At 40.2% G+C, this 24,240-nt stretch overlaps 1 protein-coding gene across 1 annotated transcript in view; it reads left to right on the forward strand.

The window, feature by feature from the left end:
• The window catches only part of GAREM2 (GRB2 associated regulator of MAPK1 subtype 2), a 31,747-nt gene that overhangs the window by 951 nt on the left and 6,556 nt on the right, over positions 1 to 24,240 (forward strand). The window contains exons 2-4 of the mRNA XM_070946895.1: positions 9,941 to 10,081; positions 17,881 to 18,011; positions 20,661 to 21,854. Coding sequence (XP_070802996.1) covers positions 9,941 to 10,081; positions 17,881 to 18,011; positions 20,661 to 21,854 — 1,466 coding nt within the window. The remainder of the gene's footprint in view (positions 1 to 9,940; positions 10,082 to 17,880; positions 18,012 to 20,660; positions 21,855 to 24,240) is intronic.

Raw genomic sequence — 24,240 nt, forward strand, 5'->3', positions numbered from 1 at the left:
ACTTTTGTTCCCCCTCCGATTGCGGGGAGGGATTGCTTGCAGATCCCTCGGGGAGAGGGGTAGGGAGGGAAGGGGAGGGGGTGGCAAGCTGCCCGGCTTCGGGTTTTGTACAGCGTGAGAAGAATAGGGAGTTTGGCTTTGAACGATGTTTTGAATACTAATGAGAAGGGAAGCCTGCTTCCGCCCTGGTTTCTCCCCCTCCCAATTTTTCTTGTGAATGGATTGAGGGGGAGGGCAGGGCTACATATACAATAGCCCCCTCCCCGCATGACTCGGTTGTCTGTATTACCCCATTTCAAACTCCTCGGTTGTCTTGAAAAGCCTAAGGAAGCGGCCCTGAGTTGTCAATACCCCCCACCCCCCTTCCCAAATACCAAGAGGAAATGGAAAGCTGGCTGGTCTGTTCCTGGAGGTTTTGCTGCTGTCGGTTGGGGAATACAACCAAGTGCATTGGGTTAACCGCTGTAGCCACCTGAGATGGGCCCTTTGCCTGATCCCAGGAAAGCTCTTCCATTTATGATGAGTGTGCAGTGTAAGGTGAAAGCTGAAGACTGGCTTGGCGATACTTAATGAAACCCAATAGCTTGGGATTTACGGAACCTGATTAAGGAGATCAACTGAAGACCAATATGCAGAACTTGATTAGCTTTGATCTTGGCTGGGCTGTGTTTTCCTAGTTTGATATTTGGTGTGCGGATTCGGGAGCATTGTGCTAATCCAGACAGTGATCTAAATAATCGCCTTGTAAGAACCCAGCAGAAAAGGTCCTTTGAAGAAGACTGGAAAATGATTTCTCTACTTCGAGATAGTTGTTCCACCTTAAAATGTTTGATGAAGCGGAAGGAAATATGCAAACTCTGTGATTGGAGCGCCCCACCAGAATAAGTTATTCAGAGATGCTGTAGACCACTTTTCCAGTCTAGAGGCTGGTTAACTCCATTAAAGGTAAAGATTTATACAAGCCAGGAAGCTCCTCGCATTCCCTGTAAGGACTTGATGCATTGAGAATGTATGAAAAAAAGAATAACCAGTGCTGGATTTTTTTTTTCCATCACCAGCCAGTGAAACTTCAGGCGACATGGCTAAATACTCCTGGAGCTGAAGTATTTAGCTTCAAATCAACTTTTTAATGGGCCTCTTTCAAGTTAGATGTACAAAGGTGATGGAGAAACAGCTCTGGGGAATTGTATGTTTAATGGATACCCTATATTATCTTGCTGGTTTTTACTTCAATTTTCATCAACCCCAGCCTGGCATGAGTAATGACAAAGGATTCTCGGAGATGTAATCCCAGAACAGCTTGAGGACACCAGGTTTCTTACTTCTGCTGTACTGTTTTGATACTTACTGTAGGAAAAGAAAGGTGCTAGTTTATGGTGGCAAAACACGAGAAGGAATCTAATACCACCTTTTCCAATTAACAAATATTATTAGGCATGCGTTTTGTAGGAAGATGCATGCTATTTCATCAGATGTGTAGAGTGGCTAGACTAAACTGATGTCAGATTTATATTGGGATGACAAATAGGAAAGGGAGGGGAAGATAGGTTGATTATGTAGATCTGATTATATAGATCATAAATATCTTTAAATCCTACATTAGTAAAGTCACTAATGCACGACAGAGAGGCTCTGAGCTTTTGGTCCCTTACATCCAGATTATATTTCATCTTTGACTCTGGATGGGGTCTGGGCACTTCCCCAGACTGAGCTGGTGTGCAGCTGTGGCTATGGGGTGGGGTGGGGAGGCTTGTCACAGATTTGTCTAGTGAACTAATTGTACCTTTTCCAGAACCAGGAGGCCTTGCTCACAGTCACTCATGCCTTGGTCACCTCCCCTCTGGATTACAGCAATGCACTCTGCGTGCTGCTGTCCTCAAAGACTTCCCAGAAACTTTAAGTGACCCAGAACTCAGCAAGGCATACCGTGTTGCATGGCCCTAGGTTTATCCATGTAACACTTTTGTTGCATGAGCTGCACTAGTTTCCAGTTTCTTTCAAGATGCTGGTCCTCACCTTTAAAGCCCTATGTGGCATTGGGCCAGGTTATCTGAGAGACCCCCTTTCCCTAAGGATATCTACCTGTCCTACCAGGTTAGATAGCATGGACATGCTCCTAGTCCCTTTCTTTAAATATTGCAATTTTGGAAGTATTCATTTTCTGTGGCAACTCTTGGCCTATGAAACACTCTTCCCCTTGAAGAGCAGCAGCCTCTACCTTCCTACCCTCCTAGTAAAAAAATACTGAAGATCTGGCTTTTCCCCCAATTGCTGGGATAACTGAGGTGACTGTATATCGGAAGCTTCATTTGGAACCAGGGTTTTGTTTTCATGCATTTAGTTTAAATAGTTTTAATATAGGTTTTATGTTTTATTGTAATTTTTGTTTGGGAGTTTGCCCAGAGTTTATTATCGGGATGGGCAGCTATATAAATGCTTCAAATAAATAAACACAATCTGATGAAGTGAGGAACGACTTGTGAAAGCTTATTCCTTTTAATAAAATGTGTTGGTTGGAAAAGGTTTGCAAGACTTCCTCTGGGGTTAACTTAGAATCTCCAAGAATGATGTATTTACTGTATTGCCTCTTTTTCCTTATGTGTATTTTGGGGCTGGAGGGGTAAAATAGCTCAGCTCCAAGCTTATTAGGGAAAACCTTTCAGTCTGATAGCCTCCCTTCCCTTGTCCAGCTGCCAGATTTTCAGGCCCTATCCTTGTGTGATTTGCATCTAAAGGCCTGCTAAGGTGCCTTTTGTCTGAGAGCTTTGTCATTCCGTTCCATCTCTCTCCCACTCCACCATCCGCCTATTGCTGGCTCTGAGCTCCAGCTTTGTCGAATGTGAAGAAAGAATTAGTGTAAATCTGTTGGGAGAAACTGGTGCCAGAATCCAAGTGGGCCAAAGGAGGGAAGGAGATTGCAGAGCAGGATCCTTTTTAAGCATCTTAAGCACCTGAAAAAAAACAACCTACAGAAAAATAAATGTCTGACACAGAATCTTTTACCAGAATAATGACGAGTTCTTTATCGGCGGGTATATATGGTTAGTTAACCAGGATGTGTAAAATATAAGACACAAATCTCTTTCCCTCTTCTTTTTACCTTATTAACCTACATAATGAGTGCAAAAGACCTCTTTCTATGCATGATGGTGTTTCTAAGTGACCAGAGATATAGAAAGAAAAGGAGAAGGAAAGTATGTGCCCCCTGTTACAAGAAGTTTGGTATATACTATTTAGGGATTATAGGAACTGAAATACAGCATATGGAGATGGAACAGTAGAATTTGAAAACAATGGTTGGAAGCATAGTGTAGATAGGTAAGGTGGAGAGAGAGCTATCCCATTAGGGACAGCAGGTACCATTGTTAGACAGGCAACATGGGATTATTTTGGGCACATGATAAAGAAGGGCATTATAGGTAGAAATTTATGCTATCATTTGTGCTCAATTTTTAAGGTGACACAAAACACTATTCTTTTCTATATGAAACTCATAGGGAAATATTTATCTGTTTAGGGTAAATTATCATGAATATGCTGTTGATATCCAGTTGAATATATCTCTGCTTGGACCAGGCAGGAGATATGAATTAGAAATGATTGGGATGACTCAGGTTGAAACTCAATTCCAGATAGATGGAGTTCTGCTCATCCAGAAACCACCACTTTGTGGCTGGCTACTACACTGTCTGTGGATGGGGTTGTGCTCCCTCTAATGGAGCAGTTCTATGACTTGCATGTTCTCCTGGACAGCTCCTACTCGATCAGCTGATTTGATCCTGTGGTCAGAGGAGCCTTTTTTTTTTTTTAATTTGATTTATATGCCGCCCTTCTCCGGAGACTCAGGGCGGCTTACAATGCGTTAAGCAATAGCCTTCATTCTTTTGTATATTTTATACAAAGTCAGCTTATTGCCCCCACAACTGGGTCCTCATTTCACCTACCTTAGAAAGGATGGAAGGCTGAGTCAACCTTGAGCCTTGGAGAGATTGAACCAGCAGAAATTGCAGGCAGCTGTGTTAATTACAGGGTGCACTAAACCCCTGTACTATCAAGGCTCTTCAGCTGATCTCCTAGTTTATTTATTTGCATCTCACCTTTATTATTTTTATAAATAACTCAAGACAGTGAACATATTCAACACACATCTTTCTTCTCTTATTTTCCACACGACAACAGCCCTGTGAGATGAGTTGGGCTGAGACAGTGACTGGCTCATAGCCGACTTTCATGGCTAAGGTGCGGTTTAGATGTAGGCCTCTTGAGAATGATATTAACTTGTGTCCATGTTACCTTAGACTGGATTACTCAGGGCTTCCTTTGAAGACTATATGGATATTTAAGTGGATACAGAATGCAGCAGCTTGCAGTTTGGTAGGTAAAAGCTGCTTTAGCATTTTATACCCAAATTGTGGGTGCCTCGTTGTCTCCCAGTATGTTCTAGACTACAATTCCAGGTACTGATTTTGCCCTTCAGAGCTGCATATACTTGAGTTGAGATTACCTACAGGACTCTCTGCTCCAAACAGACAATAAGAACAGTGTGAGAAGGCCTGCTTTGGGTGTCTTGTCCAAGATGTTAAGGACATGGGAACCAGGAAGAAGACTTACGCGATGGTGACCCTGTCCTGGAACATGCTACCCTTAGATGGCACTCAGACGTTTATTATTTCAGTGAAACAGTTAAAACTGGGAATTCAGTTGAGCATTTGGGTCTTGAGATATCTGTGGTGCAAAGCTGTTTCCATTTCAATTTGGAACTTTAATGTTAAATACTATAGTCTGTTGTTTGGGTGGTTTAGGGGTGGAGAATTGTGGTGGGTGGGAGTGTGTTTGGGGATTGTTATGTGTGTTGGACCTGGTCTTTGGGTGTTAAGTGAATTTCGTTGTATGGGTATACTGTATATACACTAGTGGTGAGTTTCAAAATTTTTTACTACCGGTTCTGTGGTGTAGCTTGGCTTGGTGGGCGTGGCAGGGGAAGGATACTGTAAAATCTCCATTCCCACCCCACTCCAGGGGAAGGATACCATAAAATCTCCATTCCCACCCCAATCCAGGGAAGGGTTACTGCAAAATCCCCATTTCCTCCCAATCAGCTGGGACTTGGGAGGCAGAGAATAGATGGGGGTGGGGTCAGTCAGATTTTTTACTACTGGTTCTCCAAACTACTCAAAATTTCTGCTACCGGTTCTCCAGTACTGGTCAGAACCTGCTGAAACCCACCTCTGATATACACGTACAATGACAATAAAGTCATTTATTTATTATTATTTATTTATATTAAAATATTGAGAGTTTATTTACTGTTGATAATTATTTAGCTTAGATCCTGATGAGAGCAGTTCACCAAAGGTGACTCTGGGTGGCATACAACAGTGAGATAAAATTATATAAAAACCATAGATGTAAAACATAAAAATCCATATAAATAAACAAATGGCCACACCCGCCCAGTCACATGACCACCTAGCCACGCCCACCCAGCTGGTCCGGCCCCCCAACAGTCTGAGGGATCATGAATTGGCCCCCTGTTTAAAAAGTTTGAGGACCCCTGGTTTAACTTGATGTGACCCAGTTATTTTGAAGGGGGCAGGGAACAACCAAGTCAGAAGATGAATGCCACACAAATAATTTATTTACTTATTTATATTTCACATTTCTGAACCACCCATCTCCCTCAAAGTTGCTGTATGAAGAGTAACATTAGAAGGGCAATTTGGACAGACCCCTTTCCCCAGCCTCAAATAGGAAAGTGTATGTAAGTGAATATCTTATTATATTTGTTTTTAGCTAAATTAAATGTCTAAAACATTAAGTTTCTTTCCTAGGTTTCTTCCTAGCCTTCTGAATAAAATCTGCATAGAGACTTGGTTCTTTTATGTGACCTTCAGCAATAGAGAGTTTAAGATCTCTATGGCAATCTCCAAATTATTTAGTTTGTTATTTAATTAACCAATTTATGTAGCTGATCTCTTGCCAAATGACTCTAGGTGGCTAGCAAGGAATAACAGTTCACAACATCCAGAAAGAAAGTGGCAAAATAATAAAAAACATAATAAAAAATGTAATGTATGAGTGCTAGGCACAGGACTCATGCTCTTCTGAACATATTAGGCACATTATCTGGGCTACTGTTTTGAACATTGGGTATTTGAAACATTTAAAAATGTTTAGGTACAATTTATTGAAACTCACCTATCATTCTGCAATAAAGCAGCAGCAGCAATAAAAATAATATTTTTCTAGGTGTGCTGCTCTTCTCCTTGGCCCATGACCAAGATGCCACCTCTATTAGAAATTAGCCTTATTACCAAAGAAAAACACAAGTTAGATAGGATGGGGCCAAATTCTTGGGAAATTATATTGGGGAGACCTTCCTTTGACTATGAAATTAATTTTAAATCAAGCAACCTCACTTTAACCTGCAATGTATAAATTGCTGGGTTTGTACAATGCACTTAATTTGGCTACTGAATAAACTCATTTTTTGACTGCGCACAATACATTGAACTATTTAAATATCTTGGATTCATATACTCTAGTCTAGACTAAGTTACCAAAACATACACAAACAAACCAAAACTAACTAAGTTTAGCATGTTTTATGAATATAGCCCAACAGACTTAGTAAAATATGTGTGACCATAGCAGCAAAACTCTGACTGAAAAATAAGCTAAAACAGGATAAAACAATGATTTATTTTAGTGCAATGTTGACTATTCCTTCTCTTGGGCTTATCTGGTGCAGCAAAATGATTACCAATATAAAACAAACAAGATAGAATCATATTGTTGCTGCTAAATAAATTGGCCTAAAACCAAAATGCTGAATTTATATATAGATTAAATAAAAATTGGGTTAGATGGAAAGAAGTTTCTTTTTTATTCTTGCAAACAACAAGCTTAGCTAAAAATACTGAAGAAACCAAACATTAGGTTTGGCAGAGTCCTCTCCTTTTTCAATATGCTGTGTGGAATATTTGGTGATCTGCCAAGAGGGCCAGGATGGACTCGTCATCCCTGTCCCAAGCCCCCCAGAGGTTATCTATGAACAAGATCAGTGCCTTCTCAGTACTTTACTCCAGCCCAAATCCCAAATGAAAAAGATCCACATAATCCTTTCTCTATCCTTATTGGATTTAAGCTAAACATACTTGGTCAACAAAATGTAAGTCACTGACAAAACAATAAATGATAACCAATACATTCAATCAGTACTACAAGTTATAGATCAAATTTATAATATAATATAATTCCATAGATAAGAAAACCCAAATTGTTGGTGTAGCGGAAATCCATATACAACGCAATGCAAGAATGGTTTCTAATTAGAATTTAATTCTACATCAATTTACTTTTCAGTAGAATGTTGTTTTAGACATGTTAGCAGCCTCTTGTGATTTAGTTATTCTTCTGAAGAATGAATTAAAATATTTTTTTCAGCAAAAAATTAGAATTTATGCATTAATATATACGGTTCAATATATTTTGATTTAGAAAAACTTATTAAGAATATCTTGGTTGTATTGGAATTACAGCCATCAAAATGTGCTCCATTCTATTATGAAACATTTCTCAGAATTGTTAAACTTTACATCATTGCCACCACATATAAAAAAAAAAGGATTCTAACCTTATAATTGCATTTCTTACAGTTTTAGGAAAGAGAATTATTCACTTTAGTGATCAAGAGTGGAGTAACATACCAACAGTAAAACATCTTATGCCAATTTTCTCTAAGTAATAATATGCCAAGTAAATCTGATGTTCTTCCATTAGAATTCCCTGTGTTCCGTCTCAATGACTATATTCAAATTCTGCTTCCATTTAATGATACAATCCTTATTTCATTTTTTTGGGGTAAATATTATGTAAACTGTCAAAGCTGAAGAAGTGCATAAATTCAAGCTGTTGATTGGGCCACTGAAGAGACTCGGGGAGATGGAAACCAATCTGGTTGAGAAGTGTCTGCAGAGGATCTCTTATCAAAAGAACGAAAGCACTATTTTGTGGGAGCACTGCCCCTTTTGGATTGCTTATTTGTGCTTTTCTACTTTATTATTTATAGTACAGTGAGCATATTTCCTTGAGAAAAATGAAGGACAGATGTGAAAAAGACAAATCTGAAAGAGATTCATAGGGGAAAATTGTGTTTATAACTTCATTTCATAAAGGAAAAGTCAAGAGCAAAATAAAAAAAAACATTTACAAAAATGGCTATTGTAATAAAAATATCTAAAATCAACCAATATACATTATGTACATTTATTTTATTAAAATATTCAATTTTCATATTTTTTTTACATGAATGTGAAGCATTAGATGATTTTTTGGTATGGTAAAAATCAACTGACCAAATAAACGACTAAAGTGAGTTTTTGAAAAAATAAATGTAAAGGATGGCTTTCTGAAATAAAGAAGTGTAATTTTTTACAGTGTATTGTTTTTTTTAAAAAAAATTCTTAGTCTTGTTTTATAACTTTAATACATCGTGCATGGCGAAGATGAATTTCTATCCTTGTGTATTTCTATATAACTTCCGTGTGTATTTGGATATTAAATATAACAAGCTGTATAGGAGATACATTTTGTCCTGGGTTATTTTGTGGATTTGAAATGCATATGCTATGTGCACCCCAATGGCGGGGGGTGGGGGAGGAGGAGGAGGAGAGAATTCTCCATTGCAGGCCTAGATTTAGCATCAGTACAAAGGATTGTTCCAAGCAGGGCTTTGGGCCTGCAGTTCTCGCCATTGAGCACAAAGGGCTGTTTCTGGGGCAACCTATCTCTTGGCAGCATGGCCCCACTCTTCTGTTGCATTTGGCTGGGGGAAATGCTCCACTCTTGGAGCTGGCATCTCAGGGGTGTTCTGGGCCTGAGGGAAGAGCTTTAGTAAAGTCTTCCACTTTCTCTCATTTTCAGTGTAGTTCCTGGGATGACATTTCAAGAGACAGAGTGCCATGTTCAATGAGATGATTATTATTATTATTTATTTATTTATTTGTCAACAAATAAGAAAACAAGTAACAAAGTAGACACAGACATGGATGCACGAAAAATTTTTGGCACAAAAAAAAGGATATAAATTGGCAAAACATAGCCATAAACACATAGAATGATTACATATAATTAGGAACAGTAGGACAGGGACGATAGGCCCGCTGGTGCGCTTATGCACGCCCCCTTAGGGACTTCTTAAGAAACATGAAAGGTCCACGGTAGACAGTTTACAGTAAAAGGTATGGGGATTAGAGAGACTAACAACAGGATAAGGTAGATTGTTCCAGACATTTACTACTCTGTTGCAAAAGTCATATTTCCTACATGTGTATGTTAATCTGATGCATTGATTCTCTAGCATTCTGTACTGTACCTTGGTGCTTTATTTTCAGCCAATTAGGTCCAACATTTCTGGAAAACATCAGGTTAGGGAAGAAGGAACTTAGAGAGATTGACTTACACTTAAAAATCCTGCCTACATTGGAGTGCATTGCTCAGGGTTTACAGATAATGACTTTTAAAACTCTCTGTTGCATTGCTACATTGCCAGTAATGATTCAAAGAAGGCTTTGCAGATATTGGCAGGATGGAGAAGTTGACTGATTTGAATAGCCAGGTGCCTACAGGTCATATTATAATTGAACTTTTATGCAGAAGGGCTCTGTGCCTCACTTTTGGAAAGTTAGGGTACTCAACTGGGAATTTACCCCATTAATGTGAGAATAAGTGGGGGTGGCTTTCATTTTAGTTGAACTCTTGATGGCATTTTTCATCTTGCAGCAGCTTCCAGGACAGCTCCCAGAATTCTGATTGAAGTAATCTGACTAGAGTCTTCTCTCCTTTGTTGTCATTACAATAACGCTGGGTTGGTGCACATCTAAAAAATAATTTGGGTGAATGCATAGCAATCTCACACCTCTTCTCATTTCTGTCACAGGGGAATATGTAGAGGGGGTCAGTGACCAAGATGTGCTTCTCATCCACTCCTGTCGTCAATGGACTACAGTGACAGCCCACAGCTTGGAGGAAGGACATTATGTCATTGGCCCCAAGATTGACATCCCCCTGCAATATCCAGGTAACAGAACGGTGAGAATTCAGTGAAGCACATATTTGAAGGGAAATAGTGAAAGAGGGTTAGACAGCAAATGCATAGATTTTTCTATAGATACTCTGATAGCTGTCCTAACTTCTTGAATGTTTCTGCTCAGGTTAGTTTCTTTTCTTTCTTTTTTTTACTTCTGATCAGTAGTGATGTACCTTTTCTGAAACCTTGATGCATCAATCACGTTGTCCTGGGTGATAAATTATAAAGTGAAAAAGATAGATCCCTGCCTCACAAACTTATAAAATGAAGAGAAATGGATAAGAGAAGATCTGGACTGCTGTTTATGGATCTGGGCCTAAAAGAAATAGAGCTTTAGGTTATAGATTAACAGAAATTCCTGCACTGTTGAATAAGTGAAGCATCAGCCAGGAAAGTTTAAAAAAACTACGGGAAAACTCCTGATCAATCCAATGGCTCTATATTATCTTCAAATTAGAGGAATTGCTTATCGTTTGCCTTCCGAGGCAAAATGGCATGATGAAACAATATTATCTTATTTTGATAAATCTATAAGGAAGGTGGAATACTTTTTTAGTTGTGCTTAGTTGCTTATAATGTTCAAAGTTTATGTTTAAAGCAAGAGATTCTTTTTTCCTACACAACCCAGTTCCTCTCAAAAGTTTTGTTGCATATAGATGTCTCATCAGATAGGATCTCATGAGGTTCTCATTCCAAGTGTTATGGTTTTTAATCTGTGGAATCCTTGGTGGTCTCTGAACTTGATTGTTTTCTTGCAGATATTTGGTTACCTAGCTAGGTAACAACTTCAGTGTTTTTTAATCTTCTAATGGAGAAAGATAATAGGCAGATTCATAAGATCTCCTTCTACTAGAAAATAACAATATCTTCTTTTCTGTTTGTGTTTGGGGGTGAGGTCTTTTAGGTAAATTTACACCCAGCGTAAGTCATTGTTGGCAAAGGAGCTGCACGGTGTATTGGCTGGAGCAGAATGCCTTAGTAAGCTCCACATTTGTCTACTTCTATCAGTACTTCTATCAGTACTTCAGGAGATGAAATAATTTTCTGATATCAGAGAGTGAAAGAAGCAAATGCAGTTTGTAAAGCAAATGGTGAAGGATCGGCTATGTGGAATCAGCCATATCTCAGGCTAGACTTTTCATAAGAAATAGATCAGTAAGAATCAGAACTTGTAATTAGTGAGCTCAAAGGAAAAAAAAAAAAACCTAGATATTAATTTTGCTACAACAAAAGCTATTGTTCTGGAATCTAGTGGGTATATGGGTGAATGCTAATTTTGGGTTTCCTATAAAAATTGTAATGGGAATGGAGATCTATATTGCATATACCGTATTTTTTGGAGTATAAAACGCACCTTTTCCCCCCAAAAAAAGAGGGTGAAAATCTGGCTGCATCTTATACTCCAAATGTAGCCCCGCCCAGCTTCTCAAACGGAGGTTTCGGAGGCTGAAAAAAGCATCAGAAACAGAGCTTCAGAAAAGAAGCCCCCAAACAGAGCTTCAGAGGCTTTTTTTGTGAAGCTCTGTTTCCGAGGCTTTCAGAGGCAGGAAAAAAAGTGTTTTCTGAAACAGAGTTTCAGAAGTTTCAGAGGCAGAAAAAAAAGCAAAAAAAGAAAAAGAAAGAAAGAAAGAAAGGCACAGAGCTCACAACCAAGGAACCTGTTGCTAAAATTCACCTCTGGGAACAGCTGATTGGGGGATATTCCGGAAGGCCGATCCACCTGCCAATCAGCTTTTTTCTTATTTTCCTCCCCAAAAAGGTGCGTCTTATACTCTGAAAAATATGGTACTAGGTTTCCACCATTAGACTGAGCACTCCAAAATGTACCAATCCATCCTGTTGCCTCCCCTTTTTTATTCAGAAAGAGAAGGGAGTTTCCCAGCTTCATCTGGAAAAATCTCTTTTTCCCCCAAAAAGGCTTTAGTGGGCCTGGTTTGCCTTGTGTCAGTTTTTTTCCCCTTTATCTAGTTTCCAGCATGCTCAACCTCTCAATCTGTACTGCATATAAGGAATCTATGACCCTCCAAATCTTGAACTACAATTCCCAACTGCTCCAACCAATGGTTGGACTTTATGTTATTAGTATCAAATACTCCTCATTCTTAGTCTAGGTTTAGTTGCAAACATTCCTGGGCACTGTGGTCCTGGACTTGCTAATGCTTACTCCATCTTGTCTGAGTTCTAGAGGTATGGAAAGAGAGTAGCAGTGACCAGGCTCAGAAAATATGGTGAAGGTGAACACTAAATGAAGACAGGACATGGTTTGCAGGAGGTTGGTGCCTAATGTAGAAGATCAGAGAGGGAAAGGGAGTTGCTGGCACCATGTGAGAGCATTGGGAGGTGCTGAACAGATGGTACAGTAGGAAGGAGTGACTGGAGTCGTGAATTAACAGAACTGACATCATCTCTGGCCTTTAATGAGACTCTTAAGTGCCTCCCATCTTTGGTAATGATGTGCAAGTATGAATAAATAATGAGAGGCAAGCGGACAGGAGCAGTTAATTGCTGTTCCTTGGGGAGACAGATGGGACAGGAAAAGAAGAGTAAGTGTGTTAACCTGTTTTGTTGGCCTCATTCATAAAAAAACCCCCCAGAGCAGATGGTTCCAGTTTCAGCTTGCAAGCAAAGCAAAATGCACACTTCATTGTGAAACCGTTGCTTCTGATAAGTGGACAACTGCATGCAGGGAAAATATTAGCTTGCCAGAATTATTGATTGCTGTTAAGAATGGTAGAAATGAGAAAGATCTGATCGAGCAGGCTTGCCAAGTAGCTTGAGAAATTGAAGTCTTGTTGAAATGGAGTTGCTTAAAAATGTCATTCCTTGCGGTGATGGAGACATGATGTACATAGCCTGTGCTATTTAAGAGAAAGGAGACGCCACTAAGACTTTTCATATGAGAGATTGTATAGTGTCTAGGCAACAGTGTGTATATCTAAACAGTTCTTGGGCTGCCTTGGAAAATCAACTCATTTCATCTCCACTGAAATGAATTAGGATATCTCGGAGCTATTTTTTCTCAAAATGGGTTTAAATATCACATGAAGGTTTCAGTTAGTATGATTAAGCACTCTGGGGACTGAGTCTGCTTTTGGCAACAGCAAAACACCTCTGAAAGCATTTATTGGCTTTTGAATGTGCTAAAAACTGAATTTTTAAATTGTGCTCTTTTCCTGATAATTTAGGGGTTGGAAACATTATTTCTGCCTCTATCTTTATCTGCTTAGCAAGCTTGTGACTTAATTTAGGCTAGCACATGATAAATGGCTAAAGGTCACCTAGTGAGCTTCATGCTGGATTGGGATTTGACCCTAGGTATCCTTGGAGTCTAACACCATTCTGATCTCACTTAACCCGATTCTATTGTGTTTGAAACCAGAACATTTAAATTGTACCGACAAAATGTCCTCTGCAATCATTTACTATATGCTGATGAGTGAACTTGAGATTCTCAGATAACCAAAGATTTTAAATTGGGGGACAAAGGGAAAAGGATAGGAATATTTCAGATTAAGTAAGAGAGTTAAACTAGATGTCAACACTGAAGCTGACCTGACCGCAGCCATATAGGAGCTTCAGTGTTGCTACATTGGAGCTGAGGGACAGGGAGGGGGGTTTAGAGATAGAGGGGTTTGTGTAGCCAAAATAAAATACTTTCTCTTGAGAACCAAGATATTCTCACACCTAGATCGTGGAAGAAGGGGGGAGGTCTCCAGACAACCAGACAGCATTTTGATTGGACCATGTGACTGATTGTTTGGGGTTTGGGAAAAACTCTCTTTTTTAACTAGGTGAAAACTCTGGGAACCTTTAGAGTTGGTTTTCACCAGATATATGCCAATATAAGGGGTGGGCTTCAAAAATTTTAGCAAGGGGTTCTCTGCCCGGTTGCTGGGTGGGTGTGACCATGATGGGCGTGGCCTAGTCGGTCTCCTGCACCATAATGGGGGGGGGTGTTTTTGCCCTCCCTGGGCTCCAGAGGTTTTCCTTGAGCCTCCGGGAGGGCAAAAACGGCCTCCCCAGGCTCCGGAGGCCCTCTGGAGGGCAGAAATGGGCCATTTCTGACCTTCCTGAACTTCCGGTAGGCCTGTTTTTCACCCTTCCCGAGCTTCCACGCGCTCCCTGCACTTACCTGCATCCAAAACAGGCCATGTGGGGATTCTTGGGAGGGGCCGGGCAGGTGGAGCCAGCCAGGAATGGGATTTGGGGTTCTCCGAACTGCACAGAATCTTAACTAGAGGTTCTGCCAAACCCCTGCGAACCCCCAGCAGCCCAGCCCTGGCCAATATGATTTTTCCAATAAAGCTATCCTTTGAAGAAATTGCCTGCCTCGGAGTTTTGCTTGCTATGGATTTATTACTTGGAACCTTGACACTAGAGACTTAAGTTCCCTGAGTGTCTGAAAACAGTGCCATCAGAAAAAGGCCAAGATCTGTTTATCATCTCAGAAGGTTGGACAAGTAGTAATGGATTTAAATTATGGGATGACAGATTATGGTTGAATATTTGGAAATGTTTCCTAACAGTAAGGGTCTTTTGATCGTGAGCAAACTACACTATCTAGAGAGGACAGACAAAGAGGCTGGGTTCTTGTAAAAAGCAAGAGTTTGGACACAATACCTGACCTGAACATAAATTCCCAACATTGTCATTCCAAGTGAGGTGAAATAAATGTGTGAAGCCTGTGGCCTTTCAGAAAGAAAACACGATAAAGACTATAACTTGTGGCATTTCTATAAATGTTCAAACGCTTCCCACACATTATTTTCATCATTGTATCTTATAAGAGAAACATGTGATATATTGTGTACTGTCTCATTAATGAAAGGTACATGGGGGTCTTCAGGGGAGTCAAGGGGAAGCAAAATATGAAAGGTATGTGATCTTACAAATTATACACTGGTATCAAATGTTAGGATGCAAGTACAAAATGATGGCATTTGTGTGATGATATCATGATGTTTGTCATCATTTTGTCATCATTGTGATTTGCTGCAGATACCACTAGGTATGTGGGCTCATTGCACCAGGATGCCAGTGAAGCTCATAATAGTCATAAGATCTTAACTCATGCTGGTTCAGCCATCGAGGTGTGGATTTCAGAGAAAAAGTTTGAGGCTTCAGTAAAAGGCACCAGACCGAATAAGAATGCTGTTTCTTACTTCATAGAGTTGCTGAATCGAGCTAATCAATTAGGCTTAGTAAAACAGTGATGCTTCCATGTCTGTTCACTCCATCATTAACTGCTAAATTGCTCAGAACCATTTAGTTTTGAGACGCAACTCAATTAAAAATTACCACAAAATTCCCATTCAGGCATTTTTCTACAGCTGTGTCTGCGTCTTTTGCTATTTATGCATTGAGGAAGGCATTTTGAAAAGGGGAACTTCTCTGTGCTGCTTGTGATTTTGAACTATATGCAATCAGAGTTTGAAAATCAGAAAAACCATGTTTAATAAATAAAGCAGATTTCCCTCTTCCAAATTCTTCCTTTCAAACAGCTAAAACAGGAGTAGGCCTTAGCATGGGTGGTTCCTTTTTCTTTTTCTGTATAACTGGAATAATACAGAAGAATGCTCTAGAAAAAACCAATGTATTCCCTGTGGTTGAAATCCGCATGTGTGTATGTATTTTTAATTGACCATTACTAATAAGAACTTGGCAGCATTAATTCTACACTGAATTTTCTGGCAAAATATTCTAATCTCCTGTCTTGCTAGAAATTTGTTCTGATAAAAGACATCAAGAAGTCATCTCTATCTGGGCCAATAATAGTACACGTATACACACACACACACACACACACACACACACACACACAGAATTTAAACTTCATTAAAAGTTTATATTGTTATGCCCGTAGCCCAGATAGCAAGAGTGTAAAGAGGCAGAGATGCCATGGATACTCATCTCTATCCATTGTATGCCTTTGTTACTCTTCCAGCTGGTGCATTGATCCCCCCATCCCAGCCCACAATTGTTGTTGCCATATTGCCTTTTCCTTGAGAAAAAAGAAAGAGGCCCATGGCTGATAACAGAGCTGGGGACAGCCCTGACACCCTGCCTCTTTCTCACTTGCCATCATCACCAGCGGCTCCTGTCATTAACTTCTACTCCAATTTGATATCTCCATCTGTTTGGCTTCCTTGTTTGCTGGGTACAAAGAAGTTGCTGGGCGAACTATGGCAACTGAATCCCGGGCAGAAATGCCATTTGCATTTCAAGGGATCTCTTGCTGCTGAAAGGTAACTAAGGCAGTTACAGGCAGCTCTGAGCTCCTTCAGAAAGAATAGGAATGCAACACAATATAATAAAATGGACATTACAGAGGGTAACCCAGATAAAGGAGAAAAGTTTCAGCAAAAGGCATAACAGACTAAGGATTCTCTTTATTAGAGTATTATGTGTACAGCCAGCAAAGATTTGGTGTTCTGAAGACAAGCCAGTCCTAGATTCTTGCTACCATAAAGGCTTGCATATCTTCATCCCATTTGATTCACATTGCCGCAACTCTGGATGCCAATATTCATTTTTCATAAGAATGCACTTTGATAGGTGCATTCTTGGGTGATATAAATAGGAAAGTTTTATTCGTAATTCTAGGTTATGATTAGCCTATGACTTGGAAAAGGAAGAAATGCATTCTATGTATATTTAGATATAATTTTACTTTTGGTACACAGATATTTTTCCAGGTTGGCCCTTTTTTCTGAATGGAGAATGTGCCTTCGATGACGATGATGGCTTAGAAACATAACAAATATGATGGGGAGAAAATGATCAGAGGTTTATAAAATTAGGAGTGCACAAATACATCAATACAATATTTTCCTCATCTTCTCTTTATTTATACTAGAATATAGATTTGAGACAAGGAAGAAAAGTTCATTTTTTTTTACACAGTATTGTTAATATATGGAATGTACAGTAATAGGATCTAAGTAATGGGTAGGAACACAGAGGGCTCTAAAAGGGGATTGGTTAGGTTCCTGAAGGAAAAATAAATAATTTACTCTTTGTGATGGTGGCTATATGAAATTCTAAGTTCGGGATTACTCTGCCTCTTATATTGTAATTGACAGAGGAAAGTGGGAGAAATTTATTGATTATTTTGATGCTTATTTGTGGGCTTCTAAAGCTATCTGGTTAGCTGTGCCTGGAAATAGGATGCTAGCTAAATAGACTCTTTGTCAGAGCCAGCCATTCAAGGCTCCTCTATTTTATTTTATTTTATTTTATTTTATTTTATTTTATTTTATTTTATTTTATTTTATTTTATTATATTTTATTTTATTTTATTTTATTTTATTTTATTTTATTTTATTATTTTATTTTATTTTATTTTATTTTATTTTATTTTATTTTATTTTATTTTATTTTATTTTATTTTCATTTGTGTCCAACTCCAACATTTTTCTTTTATCTTCTGCTTTTATGTTTTTTTTTTAAAGAAAAATGGAGAACTGTATGGGAACAAATATCCCAATGACTGCTAGCCATAATATATTAAAACAGGCTCTGCATTAAGCACAAAAATACCTTTGATAATAAGATGTTGGGGGGGGGAGTTAAACCCTGTTTATAAGCTTCCCTGCTGTTTCTAGTTGGCCACTATTGGAGATATTAATTGGTTAGTTAGGTGATGCCCAGGAGGCATAGCAGTAGGTCTTTCAGAGTCTCCCCTTCTCTCATTCCCTGCCAGCTGCCTATCTGGCTTCAGCAGAGAAAACAATCTCTCAACAAACCCATCTCCTAACTAAACTAGCATGTTTTGGGTTCCAATCCTGCAGGGAAATTTAAGCTGCTAGATCAGGACAGGGATGTCCGGGAGCCTGTGCAGTACTTCAACAGTGTGGAGGAGGTGGCGAGCATCTTTCCAGACCGGGTGTTCGTCATGGAGGCCATCACCTTCAGCGTAAAGGTTAGTTGTACTTTAGCATATGTCAACTGTCTAAAGCAGGGGTCTCCAATCTTGGCAACTTTAAGACTTGTGGACTTCAACTCCCAGAATTCCTCAGCCAGCAAAGTTGCCAAGGTTGGAGACCCCTGGTCTAAAGAATAAATGGGAATGGGGTGGGAATGCTGTTTCCACTCAGGTCAACCTCCCTCTGTTCAGGTTTGATATCTGATTTCTTGACAATTTTTTTTTCTGCTTGGTTAATGAAGAGCTAAGCTATAGCAAAGCAAATTAAAAGAATTCTTGCAAGCTCAGATTTGATCATGTCTAGTTAACCAAAAATGTGACTTGCAGTTTAATTGGCTATTTCATATCTGATAGACTGCATAACATTTTTGAAGGATCAGTTTTTTATGCAATAACCATTGCTAAAGTAAGAAATTAGATAGCTGAGATTTAAGGAGTTGAAAGCAGAATATAGCCTTGCTTTCTACTGTAAAGTAGTCTCAAAGTTCAGAAGGATGCTTTAACTTTTGGGCTTCACCAAAATGATAACTGGTTAGCCACTGGGAGAGAGATGGATTGGATTATTGAACTGGCTGGTTCTCTTTTAATCTGACCCAATAGGCTCTTTTGTATTTTTGACAATGGTCTTTTTATCATGAATTTAGGGATCTGCTCTGAATGAATAGAAATATTAATATGTCTTCTCTAGTTTCATCAATTGCATTTTAAACCTGAGGTGGAGATAAGATTTGGAAAATCAGGGAGTACAGTTGAGCATTTGCACTCATTCACTGATTCAGGGTTTCTAGTTCAATTTGGATCTCTGCCTCTCCAATTATAAGATTGTAAATTATCTCTAGGAATAAATAGAAACACTTTTCCTACCACAAAGCTAAACACACTCTGGGAAGAAAATGTAATGCACTCTGCTGAAAGCCACAACAATAATAACTAATAGGATCAAATGCATTCTAAGTTTAGACAGGGCTTGATTTTCTGAAAAGGCAAAGGATGGAAACTTCAGTAAGTATGCACAAAGCAGAACATTTCAAAAAGTGTCATTTCCTCTAGGACCGTGATGGCGAACCTATGGCACATGTGCCAGAAGTGGCATGCAGAGCCATCTCTCCGGGCATGTGAGCTGTCGCCCGTTGCTTTCCCAGGTTCTGGCATGCTGGCTGCTAGTCTTCATGTCCGCGGGAGCGCTGGAAACTGGAAGAGCAGCCACCCGGTGCTCATGTGCCCACTGGGCAGCTGCTCTTCCGGTTTCCAGCATGCACATGCACATCAGCCACCTGGTCTTCTGGTTTCTGGCATGCATGCGTGCACGAAGACCACCTGGCCGCTGCCCACCAGAAGATCATCTTCCTGGCTTGCGCATGTGCACCGGCCACCTGGTCATCACGCGCATGTGCACCGGCCACCTGGTCTTCGAGCATGCATACACACCAGAAACCAGTAGACCAGGTGGCTGGTGCACATGCACATGCCAGAAACCAGAAGAGCAGCCTTCTGGTTTCCGGCATGCGTGCACATGCACGCGTGCTGGCACTCCAGTTTCGGCACTTGGTGCCGAAAAGGTTCACCGACACTGCTCTAGGACTACAATCCTACATAGAGTTATATTTCCCATTGAACAGAGTGGGATTTTCTTCTGGGAAACAATGTATAGAGCATTGCACTGAATCTATAAAAGTAGCATCTTAGAACTTCATTTGCCCAATGAAATGAAAAAGACTTTCTGTACTCTGTAAAAGAGAGAAACTCAGGAGTATTTCCTTTTCAAGTGGTGACAGCTTTGATCTTACAGCCAATTCAATTATCTATTTTGTGGAAACCAACAAATGTCTTTTAAGTAACCCAAAATTAGATAATTTCCTGGAATTTGACTTCTCTCACCCCAAACCCACACATTCTGGCATCTCTCTCCGTTGGCCGTTCAGGTGTCCATCTCTTAAACTTTTCTCTTATCTTTTGTATCAAAGAGGCTCCTGTTCTGTTTTTCCTTTTTGATCAAATGGATACAGTTCAAAAACCCCTGAGTGGAATGAAGTCCATCAGCCCCAAATGATGGCCTGTGGTACAAGTAGTCCTCTACTTACAACAGTTCAGTGACCGTTCAGAATGACTTATATGACCATTTTTCACACTTAACGATCGTTACGGCATCCCCATTGTCACGAGATCAAAATTCAGATGCTTGGCAACTAGTTCATATTTATGACCATTGCAGTGTCCCAAGGTCACGCGATTCCCTTTTGCGACCGCCTGACAAGCAAAGTCAATGGGGAAGCCAGATTCACTTAACAACCGTGTTACTAACATAACAGTGGCAATGGTTTACTTAACAGTGGCAAGGAAAGTTGTAAAATGGGGCAAAATTCACTTAACAAACGTTTCACATAACAACATAAATTTTGGGCTCAAAATTGTGGTTGTAAGTCGAGGACTACCTGTACTTCTTTCTTCCCTATACAGCACGCACAATCACAGAAATCCACCGTTTGGCTCATGTTATGGCAAAGCACAGCAGTAGCTTTTGTATCACAGAACCCCTCTTTCTGTGGTACAAAAGCCCCCTCTTTCCTCACCCTCCATGTTGTAGAATTTTCCTTGTTAAGCCTCTTCTTATCTATTCATTTTCCCTCACCAATTGGCTTCTTCCAGGTTGTGTCGGGCGAGTTCAGTGAAGACAGTGAAGTGTACAATTTCACGCTGCATGCAGGAGATGAATTAACACTTATGGGCCAGGCAGAGATTCTGTGCGCAAAGGCTGCGAAGGAAAAGTCGCGTTTGAACACATTGCTGCGGAAGTTGGGCAAAGCAGGTGTCCCCGGCACTGGTGGTGGGAATGGCGGTAGTGGTAACAGCGGCAGCGGCGGCAACACTGGAGGTGGCAGTGGCAAACAGTTGAAGGGCAAGATGCCTTGCTTGATTTGCATGAACCATCGGACCAACGAAAGCCTCAGCTTGCCTTTCCAGTGCAAAGGGCGCTTCAGCACTCGCTCACCGCTGGAGCTGCAAATGCAGGAAGGGGAGCATACCATTCGCAGTATCATTGAGAAGGTGCGACTTCCTGTCAATGTGATTGTGCCCAGCCGGCCGCCTCGAAACCCCTACGATCTGCACGCCATCCGTGAGGGCCACTGTTACAAGTTGGTGAGCATCGTTTCCAAAACGGTGGTGTTATGCTGCATTCTCCGCAAGGATGAAGTGGCTCCCTTCCACTTCCTCCTGCTCACAGATATGCCCCGTTTTCTGCTGCCGGAGGGGATGTTGCGTGTAGGCGGAGACCCCCAACTGGAGAAGTTGTTACGAGAAACGGCTGCCCTCTGCCAGGAATGCTTCGATCCCAATGAATATTCTAAGGCTGTGCGTGAGGCCAAGCCAGACTTCTCAGAAGACTGTGCCAGCCCCCGCCATGTACGACTCTGTCTGCAGGGCTACAGCCGTAATGAATTGGCCCAATCCTTTCAGCGCCTCTCACTTTGCTTGTATGCTGCCTCTGAAAGCAGTTGCCAGGACTTGGCTCAAGGAGGGAGGGCCCAACGATTGCTTCTCCCCTCTCACCAAGAGTCCTCTAGCCTTATTTCTGATACTTTGGATTCTGAGCGTGAATACATGACACCTGATTGGGTGGAACCCACATTCCGGACTCAAGAGCTCCCGTATGAAGAATTGTGGACTAATCAAAACCCAGAGAATTATTCTGAATCCAGTAGCACAGTTCCTGGACTGGAGAATGCCAACAAGGGCCAGCGGGATCTTATCTCTTTTGGGGGTTCACCTTGCCATCGAGGCCTGCTGCAGGAAGACCTTAGCACAGATGCTCCTCCCCCGGTCCCACCCAAATCTGAAGCGGTAAGAGATTCGGGTAGTGGACAGTTTGATGGAAAATAGAAATGGCAGTCACGCAAGGCACTCAGAAATGTGTTTAATTTGAATTAACTGTCAAATAAAGTTGTTCTCATCCAGGGAAGGGAAACACACTTAAAAGTAAATGTTGCTTATTCAGGCAAATTCTGCATGTAGAGATGTAGATGGATAAACCGTCCATTCTGAAGATTATTAGAAAATGAACTAAAATATATTACTATAAATCATTGATAAAAATCCGTAATGTAACCCACATTTGGAATATTGCTAACAGTTTTTGTCATTGTACTGCATTGCATTGAGCACTTTCTTTATAAAGAAAACATACAATAATAAGTGTATTTTAAGGTAGAGAATGGTGCATACAGATATGAAAAGGAAAGACTGGGAAATGTTTTTGCCACTCTGCCATAAAACTAGAACCTTGAGGTAATTTAGTACAGCTGAAGTGTGGAAAATTCAGGATTGAGAGCCACGGTAGTGCAGTGGTTAGAGTGCAGTACTGCTGGCTACTTCTGCTGACATCTGGCCGCCTGCAATTTGGCAGTTCGAATCTCACCAGGCCAGTGGTGAAATCTAAAATTTGTTACTATCGGTTCTGTGGGCGTGGCTTGGTGGGGGGGGAGTAATGTGACTGGGTGGGCGTGGCCAATTTTTTTTTTTTTTTACTTTTAAAACCATTTTTTCTACAACCTCTTTTTAAAGCCTCAGCCGATCAGGCAACTCAGCTGGGATTGTCAGAGACATTTAAAAGGAAAAAAAGGGTTTTTTTCTTTTAAATGCCTCTGACAATCCCAGCTGAGTTTTTTAAAAAGCCTCTGCCGATCAGGCAACTCAGCTGGGATCGTCAGAGACATTTAAAAGAAAAAAAGGGTTTTTTTCTTTTAAATGCCTCTGACAATCCCAGCTGAGTTTTTTAAAAAGCCTCTGCCGATCAGGCAACTCAGCTTGGATCGTCAGAGGCATTTAAAAGAAAAAAAGGGTTTTTTTTCTTTTAAAAGCCTTTGACGATCCCAGCTGAGCCACACAATATATTTTTAATATATTTTTAAAATATTTTTAATTGGTTTGTTTTTTTAAATTGGGGCCAAATTAATATATATCTTTTTAATTGTTTTTAATGTTTGTATTGTATGTTTTTATCTGGCTGTACACCGCCCTGAGTCCCTCGGGAGAAGGTGCAGTATATAAATTCGAAATAAAATAAAATAAATAAATAAACAATTATCAGAGGCTTTTTTTTTTTTTTTTACTTTTAAAAGCATTTTTTCCACTGAAGAGGTTGTAGAAAAAATGCTTTTAAAAGTAAAAAAAAGCCTCTGATGATTGTGCGGCTCAGCTGGGCATGGGGGGGTGGGCAGGGACTTTTGCTACTGGTTCTCTGAAGCACTTGCTTCCATTGCTACCGGATCAGGCGATCTGGTCCAAACTGGGAGCATTTCACCCCTGCACCAGGCTCAAAGTTGACTCAGCCTTTCATCCTTCCGAGGTTGATAAAATGAGAACCCAAATTGTTGGGGGCAATATGCTGACTCTGTAAACCGCTTAGAGAGGTCTGTAAAGCACTGTGAAATGGTATATAAGTCTAAGTGCTATTGCTATTGAACAGTATTTCTTATACTATTTACTGTCTTGCATAGTTTAACTGTAAAATTAGCTAAGCTATTGTTAGCTCTATAATTTGGCTTTTTTCAGTGGCATATCTAGTACAGTTCATTTAGTGACTGTTCAAAGTTACAACGGCATGGATAAAAGTGACTTATGACCATTTTTCACACTTATGACCATTGTAGCATCCCCATGGTCACGTGATTTATATTCGGATGCTTGACAACTGACTCTCATTTATGACGGTTGCAGTGTCCCGGTGTCATGTGATCACCTTTTGCAATCTTCTGAAAAGGAATGTCAATGGGAATCCAGATTCACTTAACAACGGTGTTACTTATTTAACCAATGTAGTGATTTACCGTAGTTAATAAATGTGGCAAGAAAAGTGGTAAAATGGGGTAAAATTCACTTAACAAATTTCTCACTTAGCAACATAAATTTTGGTCGTACATCAAAGACTACCTGTATTCTCTTGTCTAATTATTTTCCCTACAGAAACCATTCTGTGACATAGGCTGAACTGAGAGGGAGTGCTTGTCCCAAAGTCATTCAATGAACTTTCATGACTGATGGTGGATTTATACCTGGGTCTCCTTGAACCCAGTCCACCTCCTTAAAGACTTTGCATAACAAGCCAGTCTTGAAGACTAATTGCTATTCTGCAAGCACAGCTGTAACTTCAGATGGATAGAATATAGGATTCCCCAGGAATATGCAGAAATCCAGTGTGGGACAAAAGTTGAAATTTTGACCATTTTTT

This window comes from Pituophis catenifer, unplaced genomic scaffold (assembly GCF_029215685.1).
Source record: "Pituophis catenifer annectens isolate HBS135680 unplaced genomic scaffold, rPitCat1.0.hap2 SCAF_1, whole genome shotgun sequence".
In the NCBI taxonomy this organism is placed as follows: domain Eukaryota; kingdom Metazoa; phylum Chordata; class Lepidosauria; order Squamata; family Colubridae; genus Pituophis; species Pituophis catenifer.